At 46.0% G+C, this 27445-nt stretch overlaps 1 protein-coding gene across 1 annotated transcript; it reads left to right on the forward strand.

The window, feature by feature from the left end:
- The first annotated feature begins 255 nt into the window (after nt 1-255).
- On the forward strand, nt 256-26712 carry LOC144687106 (calcium-binding protein 1). Its single transcript, XM_078552864.1, has 5 exons — nt 256-303; nt 10280-10423; nt 15113-15222; nt 21121-21268; nt 26055-26712. The coding sequence occupies exons 2-5, from the start codon at nt 10354-10356 to the stop codon at nt 26078-26080; spliced, it is 354 nt and encodes a 117-aa protein (XP_078408990.1). The 5' UTR covers nt 256-303; nt 10280-10353; the 3' UTR covers nt 26081-26712.
- The last annotated feature ends 733 nt before the right edge of the window (nt 26713-27445 follow it).

Below are 27445 nucleotides of genomic sequence, written 5' to 3' on the forward strand. Positions count from 1 at the left end.
GCCCCTTTAAAAAAGGCGATACTTTTGTTAGTATTTTTGGTTCGATGACACTGGACAAACCAATGTCTCGTTATTTTAATTGAAAGAAACACTGTTAACGCTAGTACTAATGGGACTGAATCAGTGACGTTATTGCCTCCACATTGAAGATAACCCAGTGTTATTTGTAGTAATAACATCCTGTTTGACACAGTTGTATTTGCATTGTGAATGTTTAACATAGTACATGAGTGCATCTGAAATGCTCTAATACCAAACTGTTTTGTCACTAGGACCGAGAACTGGGAGCGGAGGAAATTGAAGGTAAATGACTATTTCAATTTTCATTCATTTGTGCCGTATATAAGAACCCTTTACCATGAAAGCCTAACTAAATATTTAGTTAAGAAAACAAATGCAGTGAAAATGTTTGGAATTCTTCGTGGAGGTATTTGGTGGACTCCCTTGGCAGAATAATTTTTAAGTGTCATATGACAGGGTTTTTATATTTTTTGCCCAGAGGCCATAGTTACATTCTTCCCCTAATTAGCATGTTTGCATATGAGAAACTGGTATTAAACAGAGTTTTGGAACTAGAAATTTATTCAGAAGCCCTGTACCCCAAAATAGCTGGGTCATTTCTAACCACTCTAACTTATCTTTCAGTCAGCTATCCCAATATTTCATGATAAGAGGAAATAGTTACTGAATGCACAACTTAAGATATATTCCTTTTCTGTACACTAATCGATGTCATAGAATCTTACAGCACTGATGGAGGCCATTCAGCCCATTTTGCTGGCTCCTTATCTCATTAGTTTCATTCCCCCTGCTTTTCCCCCATACCCCTGCAAAGCTTTCCTTTTCATCTATTTATCCAGTTTCCTTTTGAAAGTTATTATTGATTCTGCTTCCTCCTCTCCCCTCTGGTCCCTTTGCCAATTATCTTAAACCTATGTCCTCTGGTTAGCCACCTTCCCACCTGTGAAATAGTTCCTCTGTTTGCTCTATCACTACCTCTCATAATTTTATAAACTTCAGCTAAATCTCTCCTTAACATTCTCAGCTCTGAGGAGAGCAATCCCAGCTTCTCCATCCTCTTTTATATTTAAACTTATTTTAAGGAGTTAAAGCAGGAGGCTATTTGACTGCAGGTAGCATCACAGCCCAACCAGATTTAATCCATAGCAGGCCCACAGTATGGCAATCAGAAGCAGGGGCCCTGGGTTATTTCCCTTCCCCTTGTCCTAAGGCACTGAGGTCAACTGTAGCATCCTAAGTGCTGCCCAAAATTGAGACCAGTCAATTCAGTGCAGACCAGGACACAAAACTGGGACTTTGACAGCTCAGAAAGACCCCTGGGATAGAGAGGGGTCTGGGAGGGTAGTTACAAATTGAACTATGAGGTATATTCTCTAAAAGTTACAAAGGTTATATGTTCCTATTAAAGATGCTGTTCTGTTCACAAGTGAATGATTTAAGTTTTACTGCATTAGGCATATAGTTATCATTACTGCATTGTTAAAGGATTTCTATGAATTTTACAATAAGGCCTGCTGTGTTTTCTAAGAGTTGAAAAGGTGAGATCTTTACAGAGGAATTACAAATCCAATGACTACATTCTTTAAGCTCGACGGAAATCATGTTTATTTTGGGGGGAGCTTGGGCAGTGCAGTGGCTCATGTCACTTCAGGACCTGGGATCAAACAGCACAAACCAGCAGAATGAAAATCCATGCAGCCTGCCAGCTGAGAGGGGCACATTGGGCAACCTCTACAATACCTTTAATGTCCATAGTCTACCCGCACCACTGGCACTGAATCAGTAACCTTCATCATAAATGAAAAACTGCTCTGTACAATTGTAATTGCTTCTGTTCCTTCTAGACTATAGACCTGGGAAATTGAAAAACAACAGAATACATTAGGGCTGAATTCAGAATGCACATGATCAGTACAGAGCTTTGAAACCAAAAAACACATTTTGAGAAATTGCAGTTGAGCTCCTTGTTCATTCAATTTCCCCCAAGGAGTTGCCAGAATTATTTTTGTGTGGACAAGGAAATGGAAGATCTATTTAACAAAAACAAATGTCAAGAACTGAGGAAAAAGATCACACTGGTGCAGTAAGGCTGGGGTTAGGGCTGAAGTACGTTGCTAGGGGAAGAGTATTCGAGCTTTTCTCCACCTTACATGACACCGTCAATGACCAGGCAATAGTTAGAAAAGAAAGATATGCTCCATCCCTAGCAGTTGAATTTGATTCCGCAGCAAAAGTTTGCAGTCTGTGCTGTTGGAGGCCGCAGTCAGTATAGCCTCTTAGGCTGTTCAGCCTTCCACCATTTTCCAGACACCTCCTCTCCAAGCAGATAATATTGCCTTTAAACCTCTGCTGGGGTCATCATCACCTCCTGAGACCCTGAAGGTACCAAAGATACAACTGATTATTCCTGATCGCGCTACGTTTTCCACAGTTGACATGTTTGTGTAGGACACCATTGATCCTGGAATCTGGGAGAGAGAGGGAATGTGTAGAATCTGATTCCATTCGAACTGTGTTCTCCTGTTAAAAAAATCAAAAATGACGACCTAATCCTACAAACTCCCCCTGCCTATTACAGTGAATTCAGTGAAAAAAATAATGTTAATTAATATTATTTAATTCAACTAATATTTTATTATCCAGTATTCAGAATTAATTTCACCCAACATTACTTTCCAGAAGTATTGTTTTTAAGCTACAACTTTACTAATTTCAGAGTAGTTGAAGGAAAAAGAGGTTTAAATCCAAAATCTTAAATTGGTTGCTTTTCTTTTTAAAATTTATGAAGTAATATGAATATTTTATATGTTGATCTACATTGGGTACTGGGTGGTTTATTGTGTTATAAAAGCTGACTTGCCTCTGGGTCCTGGATTCTGTTAGGGCCCCATGCAAAATGGTTTTGGGAAGTTTTAGGAAGGACACCTCTGAGCACAGGACCACATATACAAACACGGGGCCACATATACAAACACGGGGCCATATATACAAATACAGGACCACATATACAAACACGAGGCCACATTCACAAACACAGGACCACATGTACAAATACAGGACCACATGTACAAATACAAAACCACATATACAAACACAGGACCACATATACAAACACAGGACCACATATACAAGCACGAGGCCACATACACAAACACTGGACCACATATACAAACACAGGGCCATATATACAAACACAGGACCACATATACAAACACAGGGCCACATACACAAACACTGAGCCACATACACAAACACAGGGGCACATATACAAATACAGGACCACATATACAAACACAGGGCCATATATAAAAACACAGGGCAATATACATAAACACAGGGCCACATACACAAACACAGGACCACATATACAAATACAGGACCACATATACAAACACAGGGCCATATATAAAAACACAGGGCCACATACACACACACAGGGCCACATACACAAACACAGGACCGCATGCACAAACACAGGACCACAGACACAAACACAGGGCCACAGACACAAACACAGGGCCACATACACAAACACAGGGCCACATACACAAACACTGAGCCACATACACAAACACAGGGACACATACACAAACACAGGGCCACATACACAAACATATGGCCACATACACAAACACAGGACCACATATACAAATACAGGACCACATATACAAACACAGGGCCATATATAAAAACACAGGGCAATATACATAAACACAGGGCCACATACACAAACACAGGACCACATATACAAATACAGGACCACATATACAAACACAGGGCCATATATAAAAACACAGGGCCACATACACACACACAGGGCCACATACACAAACACAGGACCGCATGCACAAACACAGGACCACAGACACAAACACAGGGCCACAGACACAAACACAGGGCCACATACACAAACACAGGGCCACATACACAAACACTGAGCCTCATACACAAACACAGGGACATATACACAAACACAGGGCCACATACACAAACATATGGCCACATACACAAACACTGAGCCACATACACAAACACAGGGCCACATACACAAACACTGAGCCACATACACAAACACAGGGCCACTTACACAAACACTTGGCCACATACACAAACACAGGGCCACATACACAAACACTGAGTCACATACACAACACAGGGCCACATAAACAAACACAGGACTGCAGGCACAAACACAGGACCACATATACAAATACAGGACCACATATACAAACATGAGGCCACATGCACAAACACAGGGCCATATAAAGAAATACAGGACCACATATACAAACACGAGGCCACATACACAAACACAGGGCCACATACACAAACACTGAGCCACATACACAAACACAGGACCACATACACAAACACAGGACCACATACACAAACACAGGACCACATATACAAATGCAGGACCACATATACAAACACAGGGCCATATATAAAAACACAGGGCCACATACACAAACACAGGGCCATGTACACAAACACAGGACCGCATGCACAAACACAGGACCACGGACACAAACACAGGGCAACATACACTAACACAGGGCCACATACACAAACACAGGGCCATATACACAAACACAGGGACACATACACAAACACAGGGCCACATACACAAACACATGGCCACATACACAAACACTGAGCCACGTACACAAACACAGGGCCACATACACAAACACTGAGCCACAAACACAGGGCCACATACACAAACACAGGACCACATATACAAATACAGGACCATATATACAAACATGAGGCCACTTGCACAAACACAGGACCACATTTACAAATACAGGACCACATATACAAACACAGGACCACATATACAAATACAGGAACACATATACAAACATGAGGCCACATACACAAACACAGGACCATATACACAAATACAGGGCCACATACACAAACACAGGGTCGCATGCACAAACACAGGGCCACATACGCAAACACAGGGTCGCATGCACAAACACAGGGCCACAGACACAAAAACAGGGCCACATACACAAACACAGGGCCACATACACAAGCACTGAAGCACATACAGAAACACAGGGCCACATACACAAACACAGGGCCACATACACAAATACAGGGCCACAGACACAAACACTGAGCCACATACACAAACACTGAGCCACATGCACAAACACAGGGCCACATACACAAAAACTGAGCCATATACACAAACACAGGACCACATACACAAACACAGGACCACATATACAAACACAGGACCACATATACAAACACAGGACCACATATACAAATACAGGAACACATATACAAACATGAGGCCACTTGCACAAACACAGGACCACATTTACAAATACAGGACCACATATACAAACACAGGACCACATATACAAATACAGGAACACATATACAAACATGAGGCCACATACACAAACACAACCATATACACAAATACAGGACCACATATACATACACAGGGCCATATATAAAAACACAGGCCATATACATAAACACAGGGCCACATACACAAACACAGGACCACATATACAAACACAGGGCCATATATAAAAACACAGGGCTACATACACACACACAGGGCCACATACACAAACACAGGACCGCATGCACAAACACAGGACCACAGACACAAACACAGGGCCACAAACACAGGGCCACATACACAAACACAGGGCCACATACACAAACACTGAGCCACATACACAAAAACAGGGACACATACACAAACACAGGGCCACATACACAAACATATGGCCACATACACAAACACTGAGCCACATACACAAACACAGGGCCACATACACAAACACTTAGCCACATACACAAACACAGGGCCACTTACACAAACACAGGGCCACATACACAAACACAGGACCACATACACAAACACTGAGTCACATGCACAACACAGGGCCACATACACAAACACAGGACTGCATGCACAAACACAGGACCACATATACAAATACAGGACCACATACACAAACGCAGGACCACATATACAAATGCAGGACCACATATACAAACACAGGGCCATATATAAAAATAAAGGGCCATATACACAAACACAGGGCCACGTACACAAACACGGGACCACATGCACAAACACAGGACCACAGACACAAACACAGGGCAACATACACTAACACAGGGCCACATACACAAACACAGGGACACATACACAAACACAGGGCCACATACACAAACACATGGCCACATACACAAACACTGAGTCACATACACAACACAGGGCCACATACACAAACGCAGGACTGCATGCACAAACACAGGACCACATATACAAATACAGGACCACATATACAAACATGAGGCCACATGCACAAACACAGGGCCATATAAAGAAATACAGGACCACATATACAAACATGAGGCCACATACACAAACACAGGGCCACATACACAAACACTGAGCCACATACACAAACACAGGACCACATACACAAACACAGGGCCACATACACAAACACAGGACCACATATACAAATGCAGGACCACATATACAAACACAGGGCCATATATAAAAATACAGGGCCATATACACAAACACAGGGCCACGTACACAAACACGGGACCACATGCACAAACACAGGACCACAGACACAAACACAGGGCAACATACACTAACACAGGGCCACATACACAAACACAGGGCCATATGCACAAACACAGGGACACATACACAAACACAGGGCCACATACACAAACACATGGCCACATACACAAACACAGCCACATACACAAACACAGGGCCACATACACAAACACTGAGCCACGTACACAAACACAGGGCCACATACACAAACACAGGACCACATATACAAATACAGAACCATATATACAAACATGAGGCCACTTGCACAAACACAGGACCACGTTTACAAATACAGGACCACATATACAAACACAGGACCACATATACAAGCACGAGGCCACATACACAAACACTGGACCACATACACAAACACAGGACCACACATACAAATACAGGACCACATATACAAACACAGGGCCACATACACAAACCCACATGCACAAATACAGGGCCACATACACAAACACAGGGTCGCATGCACTAACACAGGGCCACATACGCAAACACAAGGTCGCATGCGCAAACACAGGGCCACAGACACAAACACAGGGCCACATACACAAACACAGGGCCACATACACAAAAACTGAGCCATATACACAAACACAGGGCCACATACACAAGCACAGGACCACATATACAAATACAGGACGATATATACAAACATGAGGCCACTTGCACAAACACAGGACCACATTTACAAATACAGGACCACATATACAAGCACGAGGCCACATACACAAACACAGGGCCACATACACAAACACAGGACCACATATTCAAATACAGGACCACATGTACAAACACAGGGCCATATATAAAAACACAGGGCCATATACATAAACACGGCCACGTACACAAACACAGGGCCACATTTACAAATACAGGACCACATATACAAGCACGAGGCCACATACACAAACACAGGACCACATATTCAAATACAGGACCACATGTACAAACACAGAGCCATATATAAAAACACAGGGCCATATACATAAACACGGCCACATACACAAACACAGGACCACATATACAAATGCAGGACCACATATACAAACACAGGGCCATATATAAAAATACAGGGCCATATACACAAACACAGGGCCACGTACACAAACACGGGACCACATGCACAAACACAGGACCACAGACACAAACACAGGGCAACATACACTAACACAGGGCCACATACACAAACACAGGGCCATATACACAAACACAGGGACACATACACAAACACAGGGCCACATACACAAACACATGGCCACATACACAAACACTGAGCCACATACACAAACACAGGGCCACATACACAAACACAGGGCCACATACACAAACACTGAGCCACATACACAAACACAGGGCCACATACACAAACACTGAGCCACATACACAACATAGGGCCACATACACAAACACAGGACCACATATACAAATACAGGACCACATATACAAACATGAGGCCACATGCACAAACACAGGGCCATATATACAAATACAGGACCACATATACAAACATAAGGCCACATGCACAAACACAGGACCACATGTACAAATACAGGACCACATATACAAACACAGGACCACATATACAAACACAGGACCACATATACAAATACAGGAACACATATACAAACATGAGGCCACATGCACAAACACAGGACCACATACACAAACACAGGACCACATATACAGACGCAGGACCACATATACAAACACAGGGCCATATACATAAACACAGGGCCACATACACAAACACAGGGACACATACACAAACATAGGGCCACATACACAAACACATGGCCACATACACAAACACTGAGCCACATACACAAACATAGGGCCACATACACAAACACTGAGCCACATACACAAACACTGGACCACAGACACAAACACAGGGCCACATACACAAACACTGAGCCACATACACAACACAGGGCCACATACACAAACACAGGACCGCATGCACAAACGCAGTACCACGGACATAAACACAGGGCCACAGGCGCAAACACACGGCCACATACACAAACACACGGCCACATACACAAACACAGGGCCACATGTGCAAACACAGGGCCACATACACAAACACTGAGCCACGTACACAAACACAGGGCCACATACACAAACACTGAGCCATATGCACAAACACTGAGCCACACACACAAACACAGGGCCACATACACAAATACTGAGCCACATACACAAACACAGGACCACGTACACAAACACTGAGCCATATACACAAGCACTGAGCCACGTACACAAACACTGACCACATACATAAACGCAGTGTTTTTTCAGCAGCAATTTGGCAAACTTATTGAAAAAGACTAGAAAGATGGTTGGCGCGAATGTGAAGACATTAAAGGGATGTTCTTTGTGAGGTTGGAATTAAGACACCGAGTTGGGGAAGAGAAGAAGGGCTCTACTGTACTTTTCTCTGCGCTAAAACTGACCTGAGAATGCTCGGTACTGGTAATGGGTATAGAATTAGAAGAAAGCGTAGTAGACAGGACATGGAGTGGGATTTGGACCCACAGCTCTGTAGATCTCTGAGTTTTTAGAAATTAACTTCATCCATTCGTAATCACGGAGAGTCCATCTGGAGACTGAGATATTGGAATCCCTGAACATGTTACCATTCTCATTCTAAGCTCTTTCAACCCTTAAGTTTCATGGAAGAAACTTTTGATCCACTGGTAAATTGACTTGGCACAAAGTTAATGCAAAATGCCAACAAAGAGCCTGAAATAAGCTAGTGAATAAACAACACGGAAAGCACAATGTTTGAAGACATAACTGTTAGATATATTCTGCAGGTTGTTTATTATGCTTCCTTCCTCAGTCATATGCTCCCAGCTCACACATCTCATTCTGCACTGCTATCAGCCTCTGTCATCTGACTGAATGCATCTGTTCCAAAACATGTATGGGATGCACTGAAACAATTGGAATGTATCTGCGACTCTAAGGTCTGGAATTCCGTCCCAAAATCTTTCCATCTCCCCACCACCTCTCCTTCTACTACCCATCTCTTTGACCAAGCTTTTTTTTTGGACACCTGTCCTCTTCTCCTTAGGTTCAGTGTAGCTTTTTCGACTGATTAACCTTCTGTGAAAGGCCTTGAAACATTTTACTACATTAAAGGTGTTTCTGTATATCTGGGGAGATGGTGGCGTAGTGGTAATGTCACTAGACCAGGGACCCAGATTAATACTCTGGGGATATGGCTTCAAATCCCACCATGGCAGTTGGTGGAATTTGAATTCAATTAATAAATCCAGAATTGAAAGCTAGCGTCAGTAATGGTGACCATGAAACTATCATCAAATGTCATAAAAACCCATCTGGGTTCACTAATGCCCTTTAGGGAAGGAAATCTGGTGTCCTTACCTGGTCTGGCCTACATCTGACTCCAACCCACAGCTATGTGGTTTGACTCATAATTGCCCTCTAAAATTACCTAGCAAGGGGAATTAGGTTTGGGCCTTGCCAGTGATGCCCATGTCCCCCCTTGAAAGAGAAAAATGCAAGTTGTTGTTGGTCTCATTAATACTCACACTCTGTTTTGACTTGTTTTATTAAATGGCATTTAATTTTGAACAAATTAATTTTTGCTGACAGAGCTAAGAGACGCATTCAAAGAATTTGATAAGGACAAGGATGGTTTCATTGGCTGTAAAGACCTGGGTAACTGTATGCGGACGATGGGCTATATGCCAACAGAGATGGAGCTGATTGAACTCTCCCAGCAAATCAACATGAACTGTAAGTTGAGACTCAATGATGACCTAACCAGATGTGTTTGCAATCATGCTACCTTTCGAATATTGAAACCTGAAGCAACACAGATTTCCAACGTGAGACAATTTCACCTCAGTTTAAGGCCAGCTGAATATGATAGAGATGAAACCCCAGCTGTGTGTGTGCTACAGCACCCGCTTGGAACAGGTACAATGCGGAGCCAAGTGCTTTTGGTAATCGCCGTATATGTGTTGCTGATGGAGCAACATGGTGCAGTGCTATTCCAACATACTGGGCCACCCAATAGGACAGGTTCATGCCCAGGATGAGTGCCCAGTGACTATTGTGCCATCACTGCCATGGGTAGGTGCTGCCAGACAGAAACCATCAGTTCTTACTCTGCTCAGTTTTCTTCTTTCCTCTCATGAAGATGCTGACAACAGCCTGTCTAAGGTACCTTCCCCATTCCCCATGTGAGCCTAGGCATCAGGTATTAGTGGGGTATCATGGCCATGTCCAATCTTGTCCATGCCCAATCCACAAATGATCATACCAACATGCTTTGATTCCTGTTTAAGAAGTTGGATGATGACTTGAGCTGATATTTTTTTGCCCTCCTTAGGCCAGCGATTTTTGGCATCTGTTCTCGCCCCCTTTATTGTTGCCCTGGCTGGGATCACCCAACGTGAAACATCTCACAGATGCAGAAACCTGGTCCCTTCTACGAGGTCATAGGGAGAATTTTCTCCCCGTCGGGTGGGCCGGTCGGGAGCGGGCATGGGCGGGTACAGAGCCGATTGCTGCCCGCGATCAGCTGCGCGCCGCCATTTTACGCGGGCAGGCCAGTTAAGGCCCGCCCAGCGTGACGCATACCCGGAAACACTCAGCACTACCTGTGCGGGCGGGAGGAGGAGGGAGAGTCAAGTACTGCGCTCTTTCACACATGCGCACGAAAGAGTGCAGAAATCTCCCTGAGGCACGGAGTCGCCTCAGGGAGATTAATTTCATTATCAAAAATTGAAAAAAAGAATAAATGAAATTATTCAGACATGACCCCTCATGTGACACGTCGACTCTGGTGCGCGCCCGCCAAACTGAAGATCGGAATGACACGCGGTGACGCTAAGACGTACGCCCGACATCACCGCGCGTCATTTTATGCATCGGCGTGCGGGATCCACCCCCATACGCCAAACAAGGTTCTGGCCCATGAGTCAACTACATGCTGGTCACTCTGAAGTGACTGGGTCAAGAGTGGCACCGACACAGGGTGTGAAGCTGTTCACCACAACACCACACTCCTCTCCCCAACCTTGTCAACAAGGAACTTATACACGGAATGAGGAGGGAAATTTAATGAAATGGACACTAAAAATACATTGCAGCTCAGAGGAATCAAGGTGAGGTATTGCAGCCTGTGATCTCCCAAAAGGAAAGAGAAAAGCAATTTAGCAGGTTATTTTAAGTCCAGGTCTCCTCTGACACACGAGTTCATTCAGGATTTGTTCAGATTGACAACTGTCACCCAAAGATTCTTTTGCAGCTGAGTCAGTTCAGCCTGCTGCTCAGTACAGAGTTTGGTATTGATCAGTTTCAATGAATTGATCCCAGCCAATGATTCAATGCTATGTTTGATAATGATTAGGCTGCATTTGGTTAAACAGAGCATTTTGCACCTTGTTAAAGGTTCACTTCTCAGATTTCAACCCACGACATCCAGGACCTTACAGAGTGTGCGTCTGCAGCATGACTGTCAAAATATGGGAGTTTAGTTTGTGACTTGCTGCATTGAGTTGGTACCAAATCTTACAGATCCCATGTTCACTGTACATCCAGCCTGAGGCACTGGACAGTACAGATGTTTGCTGCAAAAAGTGCTGCTTAATGGTAAGAAAGAAATTATGCCTCGTGCCTGTGAATGAGTTGGCGCAACACATCGTGTAATTTCAGTCAGAACCAATTCAAAATCATGGTGTGTGTGTGCCGATGTTTAAATGAAAGGAGGAGGTCAGTGTTCCAATGGCGTAGCTCCGTTGTGCAGAACCACATGTCACCCATGGAGGCATAAAAACAGCTTTTACTCAACCGTCTGTTCTTCTCCTGCGGGGCTGCCAAAACCTCAGTGGAAACTCATTTACTCACATAAACAGGGCTTCTGCCAAAGTTCCAGGGTCCAGAGAAGATCGGAGAAAATTTGCCACTTGTGTGCTCAATTCTTTTAAAAAAAGAAACCTTCCTCCTCATTTATTGAATACTTAAGTGACACTCTGTTAGAAATGTGACATAAGTTCTTCACCGCCATTTGCACCATGGCTTGGCACCTGCGCCTTTTTTAACACCTATCTCTCCAAAGGCTTGATGTTAACTGACAAATGGGAGACAAGCCACACTGTGATTGGGATGCCTGGTGAAACCTTTGAACAAAAATAAAAATACTTGGAAAAACTCAGCAGGTCTGGCAGCATCTGTGGAGAGGAACACAGTTAACGTTTCGAGTCCGTATGACTCTTCAACATAACTAGTTGGGCTGGCTTTCTGCTGAGCAAGGGTTCCCGCTTTGGGGCCAGGATTTTACAGCCCCTGCCGCACCTTGTCTCCCCCCCCAGCCGATGCGGCGAGCCATTTAAACCTCCGGTCCAGTTCGGCGAGACCGTCTGGCAGGAGGGGGCTGTAAAATCCTGGCCTAGGTGTGAGTCTGTCAGATTAGGCAGTTGGTATTCTAAGTCCTGCTGCTAGGTGTCGAGGGAGAATTGGCCCCTCTATCCGCGATTCACGTGTGTGCAGTATCCCCAACTGTCGCCAAGCTGTGGTGTGCAGGCCCTGCTGTTCAGAATTACAGCTTCACTGCTGATTTTGAGGGTGACAGTATCAGGGCTGACAAAAATCACCCGAAAACCCGAGAGTCCTGAGAGGGAAGGCTGGGGAGAGAGAGGGAGCAGCACAAATCGAAAGAGGGAGATTTTTATTTTCACTGCGTTAATAGAACTGAAATCTGAGGGAGATGTAAAATGGTATTGCCCAAAAATAAAAAAAACATCCCCCCCCCCGCCCCTGCCCGCCGCCCCACTCCCCCTGTTGAATCTATGGTAGCATTACAGCTATGGGAGGTTTCTGCACCATCAGTGTGAGCCAGGCTTGCAGACTGTCAAATAAGATGATGCCCTTTTGGAAAGACTTGACACTACCCCTGGGCTACAACCTTCTAAATAATAAAAGCGCCTTTTTTATAATTTTTAATTAGGAACCTTTTTAAAACCTTTTGCAGCATTTTTTGATGTGATTGTGTCATTACTGAGTCTTACTGCATGACAAAGGATACAAAATAGCCTTATATCAGGTAGAGGCACAGAAACCAAATTTTAGTCGATCAGCCGATATAAAAGGAAATAGCTGGGAAGAGCGGGCCCAGTGACGTTTTAGCAACACTGTGAAGCACTTGAAGATGAATTACGTCATCCTGACGCACGCTGCCAGAGAAGTAAAATGAGGCTTAGAAAACACTTTGATATAATGTTAACGAGAAGCCCTTTAACAGAAAGCTAGGCAGCTTAAAATAGTCAAAACACACTTGTAATAACAGCAGTGTTACGATCGCTGTTTCAATTTATTCTGATTAGGGGAAAAAGATTTCAAAAAGGGATGTGATTAAAACATACGGCAGCTAATGTCTGCAGACCTGAGATGGTCCATGGAGGGAGTCCAGGGGGATCGACGAGGTCATTAGGTAATTGTCTGTTTGAGGTCAGGCATACTGCAAAGGCAAGGAGAATTCTGAATTCTCTATTTCTTGGAACACAATATCTGTTGCTGCCTACCAATAGCATGTTAGAGTGTGATGTACTTTAGTCTGAAACAGTGATAATGAGCCTACAGCCCATTTTACATCAATCCCAATTTTTATTTTCATTGACTTCAAATTGAGAAGGGATGCAAAACAGGCTGGCAATTATCAATACCCATTTTACACAATCACACAAACTCAAGATCTATCCCACTGACTACAAGGGCACAGCTCTCCTTTGGATAAATGATGTTTGTCCCTCAGATGGGGTCCCTGAGCACATCCAGTCTTTACAAGGGATATCCCGCACAGAGGACATTGTTCCTGCACATCACTGGGCCTCTAACCTGGAAATGCACCATTGTGGGAGCACCATCGCGGTAAGGACTGCAGAAGATCAAGAGGGCTTGTCACCAGCATCGCCACTTCAGAGCAGCTAGGGATTGCCAATAATACAGCCTTGCCAGATTTGCGCATATCCTAAGAACAAATAATGTTGTAGTGTATAATCGCAGATGCCAAATCACACAGTTCAATAACAGTACATATAATTAGGGCAAGACTTGCGCAATAAGACACCACAATGAGGAAAGTATTTTGAGAAAGGATGAGGGTATGTTCCTGAGAGGAGAGAGAAAATGAAAGAGTGAAAAGACTTGTGGCTAAAAATGAGTTGGTGACGTTAGCGAGTGATGTCTTAGTGTGTGTGTGATATTCCTTTGTCTGTTATTTCATTGTAGATGCGGCTCCATTAAAATCAATCAATACAGAGCTATTGAGCACTTGTCCACTAATATCAACAATAGTCATTTCTGGTGTAAAGTGTTTGCTGTTATTGTTTATTTATTGGACAGTCCTATGCTGAAGGTACTGAATTCTTTGCTGCAAAATGAGTTCACATAGGTTCCTGTTTCCTTGTGTTTTATTTTTAGTGGGTGGCCATGTTGATTTTGACGACTTTTTGGAACTGATGGGACCAAAGCTATTGGCAGAAACAGCAGACATGATCGGAGTGAAAGAGCTTCGAGACGCTTTCAAGGAGGTGACCATTTCAGCGATTGTGAAATTGCCGTAATTGGGATTTCCGTGGGACCTTCCCTGATCTCCTTCCATAACTTTGTATTGGGGCAGCAGTCCGTACATTACCATTTCTCCACGGTTTCCGCCAAGCTTACGGCAGGAGATCGGAAAAGCCCCCAGGCAAATTGCAGGTGCTGGTTTGGTTCTACATTAACTCAGGTCATTCTAAATTCATCCTGGAATAAATCTGCAAGGCAGCACAGACTACAAACTGGAATTTGAAACACAACTAGAAACTAGGCTGGACAAGCTAGCATTTCAAAGGGTCTATTTTCAGTGGGTCAAATGGCTTTATCTCATCTCCCTTCACGTTTTGTTTTCTGAAAGAGGAAGCTTTATACACACAGAGGATCTGTATAGACCAAAGAGTTGGCCATTTTGGTCCCTGGTGGCTGAGTGGATAGATGCACCAGTTGTGGAACTGAGTCACACAAACCAGGACAACGCCAGATTCAATCCTGCTGAGTTTGTGCTTTGTTAGTCGGTTTTATCTGGGATAGTTATAAGCGTTACTGCAGAGAGAGATGCTGGTGTACTGGTAATGTCACTGGACTAGTAATCCTGAGGCATAGGCTAAAGCTCTGTGGTCATGAGCTCAAATTCCACCATGGCAACTGGTGGAATTTAGATTCAATTAATAAAACCTGGTCTTAGTAATAGTGACCATGAAACTATCATTGATTGATAGTGAACCCTAATGCCCTTTAGGGAAGGAAATCTGCTGTCCTTACTTGGTCTGGCCTATATGTGAATCCAGACCCACAGCAATATGGTTGACTCTTAGCTGCCCTCTGAAATGACCTAGCAAGCCACTTTCAGGGGCAATTAGGAATGGGCAACAAATGCTGGCCTTGCCATCGACACCCTGATCCCAAGGAAGAATTTTTTTAAAAGTTGTCCTGGTGTTGCTGGTTAAGGAGAGAACAATCAGCCGGGGTTCCCACTCCTGTTTGCCATTAAATGCATATGTATGGACGGTGAGTGAGGGCAAGATCAGAGTGATCCCTCACATTCATATAAGCTGCCAGCACCTACCTTCTGGGCAAGGTCTGAAGGGTAGTCACTCAGCCAAAATGCCGGAGGGGAGCCATCTTAGCGATTATTTTGAACACCGGCTGCTTCTGCGTATTCCAGAAATTAGTTTACATCTTCTCAACCCAAGAGTTCAAAATCAATGGTGACATCCAAATCATTGAGATAGTTGAACACAGATGTCACTAATAAATGTCTGCACTGCATCTTAAGAATTAAGGTCAACCACAGTAAAAAAAAAACAGCAACTTAATTCACCCTGAAAGCCTTTCAACTGAACCAGTCAGCCTCTTCCCTCGTGGTCCTGTTACATTAGACACAGCAGTTTGTTAATCCCGTTTTTCCATTCCTTCTGACATCTGTGCGGGGTGAGGGAACCAGGTTTGACCCAATGCATTCTTTGCTGTTTAACATCATTAGCAATGTGAGGTTTCCTCAGATTCTGTCATAGAGATGTCTTCTCATTACACTTCAATTACCTTAGTCACTTTCGGAAGTGAAGTCTTCAAATCAGAATAACTTCTCACCAAGTCCTGCTGTGTTTTGAGATACTGAGCACAAGCTTAAGCACCTCTCACCGCCCTCACAAAGCAGAGGTAAAAATCACATAGGGAAATTCCAGTGGGTCAGTCTTCTGTGCCTTCTGATCACTAGTCAGGAAAATGCCCTAATTTCGGGCTCGGCATGATGCTGAACTCTTCTTCCGCCGTCTTCGTCTCCGTGCTCACTTCTTTGGGCAGGAGTCCTCTCCCCGTTCAACGGATCCTTTTACCCACCTCCAATATTCTCCCTCCACTTGGACCCCTCCCTCTGGATTCTTACCTTCTCTTGATCTTTTCATTGAGAACTGTTGGCGTGACATTAGCCGTCTCAATTTCTCTGCTCCTCTCACCCATTCTAATCTGTCTCTCTCTGAACTCACTGCGCTCCGTTCTCTCAGGTCCAACCCCAACATTGTCATCAAACCCGCTGACAAGGGTGGTACTGTTGTTGTCTGGCGCATTGACCTCTACCTCGCGGAGGCTGAGCGTCAACTCGCAGACGTTTCCTCCTACCTCTCCCTGGACCATGACCCCACCACAGAACATCAAGCCATTGTTTCCAGGACTGTCACTGACCTCATCTCCTCTGGAGATCTTCCTCCCACAGCTTCCAACTTGATAGTCGCCCAACCTCGGACGGCCCGCTTCTACCTCCTACCCAAAATCCACAAACAGAACTGTCCTGGCAGACCGATCGTGTCAGCCTGTTCCTGCCCCACGGAACTCATTTCTCGTTATCTTGACTCCCTTCTCTCTCCCCTTGTCCAGTCCCTTCCCACCTACATCCGTGATTCCTCTGACACCTTATGTCACATCAACAATTTCCAGTTCCCTGGCCCCAACCGCTTCCTCTTCACCATGGATGTCCAATCCCTCTACACCTCCATCCCCCACCAGGATGGTCTGAGGGCCCTTAGCTTCATCCTTGAACAGAGGCCCCAACGATCCCCATCCACCACTACTCTCCTCCGTCTGGCTGAACTTGTTCTCACACTGAACAATTTCTCCTTTAACTCCTCTCACTTCCTCCAAATAAAAGGTGTGGCTATGGGTACCCGCATGGGCCCCAGCTATGCCTGTCTCTTTATGGGGTATGTGGAACATTCCTTGTTCCAGTCCTACTCCGGCCCCCTCCCACAACTCTTTCTCCGGTACATCGATGATTACTTCGGTGCTGCTTCATGCTCTCGTCGGGACCTGGAAAAATTTATTAATTTTGCTTCCAATCTCCACCCCTCCATCATCTTCACATGGTCCATCTCTGACACTTCCCTTCCTTGACCTCTCTGTCTCAATTTCTGATGATAGACTGTCCACCAATATCCATTACAAGCCTACCGACTCCCACAGCTACCTCGACTACAGCTCCTCACACCCCGCTTCCTGTAAAGACTGCATCCCATTCTCTCAGTTCCTTCGCCTCCGTCGCATCTGTTCTGATGACGCTACCTTCAAAAACAGCTCCTCTGACATGTCCTCCTTCTTCCTTAACCGAGGTTTTCCATCCACGGTCGTTGACAGGGCCCTCAACCGTGTCCGGCCCATATCCCGCGCATCCTCCCTCACGCCTTCTCCTCCTTCCCAGAAGCTTGATAGGGTCCCCCTTGTCCTCACTTATCACCCCACCAGCCTCCGCATTCAAAGGATCATCCTCCGCCATTTCCGCCAACTCCAGCATGATGCCACCACCAAACACATCTTCCCTTCACCCCCCTTGACGGCATTCCGTAGGGATCGTTCCCTCCGGGACACCCTGGTCCACTCCTCCATCACCCCCTACTCCTCAACCCCCACTTATGGCACCTCCCCATGCCCACGCAGAAGATGCAACACCTGCCCCTTCACTTCCTCCCTCCTCACCGTCCAAGGGCCCAAACACTCCTTTCAAGTGAAGCAGCATTTCACTTGCATTTCCCCTAACTTAGTCTACTGCATTCGTTGCTCCCAATGGAACACCTGCGGTCTGTCCGCAAGAAAGACCCAAACCTCCCTGTCGCTTGCCATTTTAACACTCCACCCTGTTCTCTTGCCCACATGTCTGTCCTTGGCTTGCTGCATTGTTCCAGTGAAGCCCAACGCAAACTGGAGGAACAGCACCTCATCTTCTGACTAGGTACTTTACAGCCCTCCGGGCTGAATATTGAATTCAACAACTTTAGATCTTAAACTCCCCCTCCCCCCATCCCCACCCTTTTTTTTCCGCCCCCCCCCGTTTTTTTTCCAATAATTTATATAGATTCTTCTTTCCCCACCTATTTCCATTATTTTTAAATCTAAAACTAAAACCTTTAGTCTTTCCACCCCACCCCCACTAGAGCTGTACTTTGAATATCCTGTCTTCCATTCTTAATTAGCACTTTTCTCAGACAAAGACCACCACCTTCAACACCTCTTTGACCCTTTTGTCTGTGACATCTTTTGATTATCTGCTCATCTCCACAATCATCACACCACACCCTCAATGTGTCTCTTCCCCACCCCCCGCCCCCCACCTTAAACCAATTTATATTTCTCCCTTCTTCTAACTATGCTCCAGTTCTGCCGAAGGGCCATGAAGGCTCGAAACGTTAACTGATTTCTTCTCCGCCGATGCTGCCAGACTTGCTGAGTTTTTCCAGGTAATTCTGTTTTTGTTTTGGATTTCCAGCATCCGCAGTAGCTTTTAGCTTTTTGTTTTTAGCCCTATGAGATGGTTGCTTTCTCTGCTATTATGGCTACTGAAGGTGCATTGCTCAGGAAAGGGACTTGCATTGCATAGGATCGACAGCACAACAACATTCCCCTCCCACACTTCATCTCACCTGAGAAACAGATCAAGCCCCACAAGGGGAGAGACTGCTCAGTGCCTCACTGCCCAAAATGGATAATATTGGAAATTCAAAGCAATGGGGGTTAAACCTACATAATATCCCAAGTGGATAAGCCTCCAAATAGTCACAATTGAAAATAAGCTACATATCCATTAATGATTAATGCTGGAAAAAAAAATAACTGGTATTGATATAGTACACTTCATGACCTCAGGATGACCCAAAGCCCTTCACAGTCAATGAAGTATTTTTGAAGTGTTGCGTTGTATTGGAGGAAATGCAGCAACCAATTTGCACACAGCAAGGTCCCACATACAGCAGTGTGATAATGGCCAAATCATTGGCTTGAGCTTGAGGAATAAATATTGGCTAGGATACCCGATTAACTCCCCTGCTGTTCTTCGAAATAATGCCATGGGGCAGAACTTTACCGTCCCTCGCCAGAGGGTTTACAAGCAGCTGTTGGGGAGGTGGGTGGGTAAAATTCCCCATGTGGCCTTCCCCCTGCCTCCCTGCCTGCCCCCGCCTTGTCTGCAAGTTTACAGGGGTGGGGAGGTGGGGAACGATGCAGGCAAGGCTTGCCCACCCTCACACCAATTAAGGCCCTTAAGTGGCCAGTCATTGGCCATTTAAGGGCCGCTTCCCGCCCATCTGCAATTTTCTGGCTGGCGAGGGGGATAGCTGGCAGGTCACTCTGCTCAGACTTCGGGCTGGGGGGGCACCCCTATTTCTGTCCCCCTTTTGAGATTGGGCAACCCCTTCCCCGGTTGTCCCCTCCAGCCTGGCCTTGACCATCACGATCCCGACCCCCCTCCCCTCCCCCACCACTTTGAAGCCTCTCCTCCCGTCCTAACCATGTGGTCCATCTCCATCCCAGCCCCAGGATTTAGAATCTGGGGACTACCTGTAGTTTCAGCAATGCTCCCAGTGGCACTGTTAGGACTACAGACCTGTCGACCAATCAGTTTGGCTAGCAGCTCTGTGAGGCGGAACTTCTTCCTGAGTGAGGTGGGGGGGACTAGAATCCCTCCTCCAGCCAATTAACACTCCTCGGAGCATTAAGTGGCTACAGAGCGGGTGGTATTGGCAAGGATGCATTCCCTGCCAAATCTTCAGGTGGCGGAACAAGACAATTCCGGCCATGGGGTGTCTTATATCCACCTGAGACAGCAGGCAGTGTCTCAGTTTAAGGTCTCCTTTGAAAACCAGCAGCTCCAGCATGCTGTGCAGCACTCCCTCTGTACCGCACTAGAGTACTAACCTGGATTATGTGCTCAGGTCTCGGGAGTGGGAACTGAACCCACAACCTTCTGTCTGGTGCGTGTGCGACCAACTGAACCACAGCTGAAAGGGAAAATATGAAAGAAATTTGTACAGGGAGCTTCAGAATTACTTGATTTGTTAGAATACCTACAAAAGGCAAACCCTGTTCCTACATGCTCTAAACTGAGACAGAATACTATTTCGTAAACACAGTTTGACACGAATGGAGATGGAGAGATCAGCACAACCGAACTTCGTGAAGCCATGAAAAAATTACTGGGTCAGCAGATTGGACACAGGGACATTGAAGAAATACTGAAAGATGTTGACCTGAATGGGGATGGGCGTGTTGACTTTGAAGGTAAGAGCCAGCTTTGTTGTATCACAATTAGTGGTTTGGTAGCACAGAACCTGAGCAAGGCTGAAAGAAGTCATTTTGTTGACGCTTTTCAGCTTGCACTCATCAGGACAATGGCAAGAATACCAATGTCAGGGGAAGCAACAACTTCATAATGTATGGGAAGAGAGTGCTAATTGGTTGGCAAGTGGACTCTGATTGGTAGAGGCATTGCCATGGAGAATGCACCAGTTAGTGGTGACTAACAGTTAACTGCCAAGAATTGTTTAAAATTTTAAACCACGCAGCTTGACTCTGTGTTTTAACATTAGGGCCCTGTTCTTTGCAGACAGAAAGAACCCACACACACACTGCGCCTGTTTCAGCTAAACAAAAGAAGCGACAGCCATTCACTGGGCAATGCCGTGACCAATCAGAGTCAAGCTGCCTGGTTTAAATTTCAAACAATGCTTGACAGTTAACTCTTAGTCATCATTAACTAGTACATTCTCCATAGCAATGCTCTACCAATCAGAGATGAAGTTAAGCATGGCAGGTTTGGGAGGAACAGGGGCTTTTGGATCTATACGGGGTAAGATGGATAGCTCCCTGTAAACAGCATAGGGGTCACCATGCGCGATTAACCTGTACCGGTACCTCCTGAAGCAGGAAGCTTGCAAACTGCATGGGTCTGCAAATGTTCTCAGGGATTTTGACACCACAAGTGGTCAGAGCAGAACACTTGAAGTCAGAACTAAGGCCATCACACGACACAATGCTCCTTGTAAACTGCAGCACCTGTAAATAGGAGTACAAACTACCAAACCCGTCTACTAACCCAGCAAAAAGATCATTGCCGATCCCTTTAAATAGCACTAGTGGGGGTCATTCCTGCTGCCGAATGTAGGTTCAGCTGTGTGAGGATGAGAGAGGGTATTGATGAGAGAGGGTATTGGCGAGAGAGGGTATTGATGAGAGAGGGTATTGGCGAGAGGGGGTATTGGCGAGAGAGGGTATTGGCGAGAGAGGGTATTGGCGAGAGAGGGTATTGATGAGAGAGGGTATTGGTGAGAGAGGGTATTGGCGAAAGAGGGTATTGATGAGAGAGGGTATTGGCGAGAGAGGGTATTGATGAGAGGGTATTGGCAAGAGAGGGAATTAATGACAAAGGGTATTGGCGAGAGAGGGTATTGATGAGAGAGGGTATTGATGAAAGAGGGTATTGGCAAGAGAGGGTATTGGCGAGAGAGGGTATTGGCGAGAGAGGGTATTGGCGAGAGAGGGTATTAATGAGAAAGGGTATTGACGAGAGAGGGTATTGATGAGAGAGGGTATTGGTGAGAGTATTGGCGAGAAAGGGTATTGATGAGAGAGGGTATTGGCGAGAGAGGGTATTGATGAGAGAGGGTATTGGCGAGAGCATTCAGGTCAAAAATGGCAGCACTGGCATCAAATCAGTGTTGCACATTCACGGATTGACATCACAATCCGCCTACTCCACATACTTTTGCTGCACGCTTCTGACATCCGCACTTACCTCTTCACCAAAATAGCGTCTAAAGGGGCCTTCAGCAGAAATGTGTACAAATACCATTTTTGGACCTTCAGCCACACCCATAACGTTGAGAAATATGGGCGCTCCGCAACTGACATTTGCAGCCAAAATTCCCAGAGCTCTCTAGCACTGGCAGTTTCCTCGTGTCCTGTCTGGGTTTGGTTGTTAGAGATTGATTACAATGATTAGTCACCTCCATTATTGTTATATTATGTGAATACCAGGATGGTAGAAGGTGAACTAGATGGACCTTGGTCCTTATTATCTGGCAATTCCGATGTTCTGATCTACTTTAACATTTTAAAAGTGACTTTTTACTTGTTGAGCTTCCATCAAGGTAAGAGCAGGAGTAGGCTATTCAGCCCCTTGAACCTGTTCTATCCTTCTATTAGATCATGGCTAATTTGTCCCTCGACTACATTTACATGCATTTTGCTCCACATCCTTTGATATTTACCCAACAATTATCTATCAATCTCAATCTTGAATAGTTCAGTTTATGCAGAAACCATGGCCTTTTGGAGGAGGGGGCTTCCTCAATTCTACTGCCCTTTTTGTTAGAAAATGCTGCCCGATTTTGCTCCTAACAGGCCCAGCTCTAACTTTAAGATTTCCGGATTTCTCTGCCTACTTTGTCAAGTCCCACTACCATTTTAAACAACTTCACTCACCCCTGCACCTACAAAACTCAAGGGAATGCAAGCCAAGTTTATGCAACCTGTCCTCTAGCCTCGGAGTCAAAAGGCCATGGGTTCATTTCACGTTCCAGAGACCTGAGAGCACATAATCCAGGTTGACACCAGTGCAACACTGTCACATGTATCATCTTTCAGATGGGATGTTACCTGCAGTCTACCCTTTCAGGTGGATGTAAAAAACTCAGCTGCACTGTTTGAAGACGAATTGGGGAGTTCTCCCCGGTGTCCTAGACACACACCAACTCCCAAAGACCAGGCTCCAACACACTACACTCCCACGCACCAACACCCCACATACTACACAAAAACAGAAAATGCTGGAAAGACCCAGCATCCATGGAGAGAGACACAGAGCCAAAAGCTCGAGTCCGTATGACCCTTCAGAGCTCTGAAGAAGGGTCATATGGACTCGAAGTGTTGGCTTTGTTTCTCCACGGATGCTGCTAGGCCTGCTGGGTTTTTCCAGAATTTTCTGTTTTTGTTTCGGATTTCCAGCATCCACAGTATTTTGCTTTTACCCCACATACCACACTCTCTCACACTACATTCTGAGACTCCACACTTCCACCTCCACACTCTGTTACCCCCACCTCCACAGCACCCCCCCCCCAAGAAACACACACAATTAGTAATAGCAGGACAACTATCAGAATTAGCTGATCTTTTCCATTCCTAGTCAAGGGGCTCTGACCCTAATTGCAGCACTGCTATTGTTACCCCACTCTTTAAACTTACTAACTCAATACAAATCTGCCAGTGGAACCTGTGGACAGCTCAGGATTATACTGGGCAGGACATTAACCCACTGAGCTATTGGAGAGTGAGCTCTGACCCTGAGGAGAGGGAGCTCTGACCCTGAGGAGAGGGAGCTCTGACCCTGAGCTATCGGAGAGGGAGCTCGACCCTGAGCTATCAGAGAGGGAGCTCTGACCCTGAGCTATCAGAGAGGGAGCTCTGACCCTGAGCTATCAGAGAGGGAGCTCTGACCCTGAGCTATCAGAGAGGGAGCTCTGACCCTGAGCTATCAGAGAGGGAGCTCTGACCCTGAGCTATCAGAGAGGGAGCTCTGACCCTGAGCTATCAGAGAGGGAGCTCTGACCCTGAAGTATCAGGGAGGGAGTCTGACCCTGAGCTATGGGAGAAGGAGCTCTAACCCTGAGCTAAGAGACTGGGAGCTCCCACCCTGAGCTATTGGAGAGGGAGCTCTGACCCTGGGCTATCAGAGGCGAGGGAGCTCTGACCCTGAGCTATGGGAGGAGAGGGAGCTCTGACCCCGAGCTATCAGAGAGGGAGCTCTGACCCCGAGCTATCAGAGAGGGAGCTCTGACCCTGAGGAGAGAGAGCTCTGACCCTGAGCTATGGGAGGCGAGGGAGCTCTGACCCTGAGCTATGGGAGGAGAGGGAGCTCTGACCCCGAGCTATCAGAGAGGGAGCTCTGACCCCGAGCTATCAGAGAGGGAGCTCTGACCCTGAGGAGAGAGAGCTCTGACCCTGAGCTATGGGAGGAGAGGGAGCTCTGACCCTGAGCTATGGGAGGAGAGGGAGCTCTGACCCCGAACTATCGGAGAGGGAGCTCTGACCCTGAGGAGAGGGAGCTCTGACCCTGAGCTATGGGAGGAGAGGGAGCTCTGACCCTGAGCTATTGGAGAGGGAGCTCTGACCCTGAGCTATGGGAGGAGAGGGAGCTCTGACCCGGAGCTATGGGAGGAGAGGGAGCTCTGACCCTGGGCTATCAGAGAGGGAGCTCTGACCCTGAGGAGAGAGAGCTCTGATCCTGAGGAGAGGGAGCTCTGATCCTGAGGAGAGGGAGCTCTGATCCTGAGGAGAGGGAGCTCTGACCCTGGGCTATCAGAGGAGAGGGGGCTCTGACCCTGAGCTATCAGAGAGGGAGCTCTGACCCTGAGGAGAGGGAGCTCTGACCCTGGGCTATCAGAGGAGAGGGAGCTCTGACCCTGAGCTATGGGAGGAGAGGGAGCTCTGACCCTGAGCTATGGGAGGAGAGGGAGCTCTGACCCTGAGCTATTGGAGAGGGAGCTCTGACCCTGAGCTATGGGAGTAGAGGGAGCTCTGACCCTGGGCTATCAGAGAGGGAGCTCTGACCCTGAGGAGAGAGAGCTCTGATCCTGAGGAGAGGGAGCTCTGATCCTGAGGAGAGGGAGCTCTGACCCTGGGCTATCAGAGGAGAGGGGGCTCTGACCCTGAGCTATCAGAGAGGGAGCTCTGACCCTGAGGAGAGGGAGCTCTGATCCTGAGGAGAGGGAGCTCTGATCCTGAGGAGAGGGAGCTCTGATCCTGAGGAGAGGGAGCTCTGACCCTGAGCTATGGGAGGAGAGGGAGCTCTGACCCTGAGCTATCGGAGAGGGAGCTCTGACCCTGAGGAGAGGGAGCTCTGACCCTGAGCTATCAGACTGGGAGCTCCGACCCTGAGATATCAGAGGAGAGGGAGCTCTGGGCAGTTCACTTGCTGAGTTTCATGTCCTGTTCAGATTACTCTGGAACGGTTTTTTGGAGCTGTTGGCTGGTCTTTTTTTGTTATTTAATGTTATTACCTTGGCAGAATTTGTCCGGATGATGTCCCGCTGACAGAGGAGAGGAGGATCCTGGATCAAGATTTCAAATAACCGTGAACTGACAGAAACTGATGCAATATCTTAATGCTCTGGAGACTTTAATCAAATGGCTCTTCTGAATGCAGAGCAAAATCTCTTTCTATTCCAAACTACTGAGCAAATTCCGAGTTTCCAACAAGGTGGAACTATAAACTGAAACAAAGACACTCTTTATATCCTTCTGCTGCTGCCTGAGTTCCACAGTAACTATAATCCCAGGTTTTGCACGGCTGACCCTCACCAAGGACCGTGCACATAAACACGATGGTGAAGTGGTGTTTCTTTAAGTGTGCAGTGCTCAAAATAAAAACACTAATGTCATTAACAGATGAAATTTGAAGTTGTAACAAGCTGTAGCTCCTCGGGCTTTTATGTGGCATTGGAGGGTTTATCTTTCAGCGAGAATTCAGAACATCAGGGATAAGAATTACTCTGTGACTATATTGATCACACTGACGGGCATATCTGCATTAAATTTGTCTCGGCACTATCTTCACAATGCCATTATAATGAATGGGCTGACAATTGCATTGAAATAGCAGAAACAGGATTGTAATGCATTCTTGCATGAACCCGCTGTACTAAAATAGCTTCACAGAAGAAATCAAACCTCCTGGTGTTGGTCGGTTTTGTGGTGAGATCCCAGGATTTCATACCCCAGCATGTCAAATTCATCCCAACACAATGGAAAAAATCTCCACAAGCGTCTTCATTAGTAGAAACCAGAGGTCACAATAGGGCAAGCTGCCTTTTTCTTCAAAGTTTGAATTTGATTGAACTCTGTCTTCGATTTCATGTTGTGTTCTGGAAAGCACTGCCTGCAGGGGCTGGTGGAAGCAGATTCAATAGTAAATCTCAAAAAAAGAATTGGATAAACACTTGAAGGTGAAAACTTTGCAGGGCTGTCCGGAAAGAGCAAGAGAGTGAGACAACTTAGAGGTGGATAGCTATTTCAAAGAGCCCACGCAGACACGATGGGCTAAATGGCTGCCTGTACTCTATGATTCTATTCCATTTCAGCACATTTCTTTGTTTATGCGCATCAAGGTGAGGAGTGTTAGCATCAGATATTTTTACCCATTTCAGGCATTCAGTGTTAGCACCAACCACTCTCAGACCAGTTGCCGCAGAGGTAGCTGAAATGGAATGTTCCAGATCATCTTTCCAGCTCTTAGACGCCACCCCCCCCCCCTCCCCAACCAGGTGTTGGCTACTCTCAGTCTCTCTCTAGTGCAGGTCGAGTGCACAAATGGGGGCAATGGCAAGCAATTCTCCTCAGGCTGATTACAATTGCTCTATAAACTATGTAGATTCACTCCTCCCTCCACGAACATCAAAT

This window comes from Cetorhinus maximus, chromosome 12 (genome assembly GCF_964194155.1).
Source record: "Cetorhinus maximus chromosome 12, sCetMax3.hap1.1, whole genome shotgun sequence".
NCBI classification, from domain to species: Eukaryota; Metazoa; Chordata; class Chondrichthyes; order Lamniformes; family Cetorhinidae; genus Cetorhinus; species Cetorhinus maximus.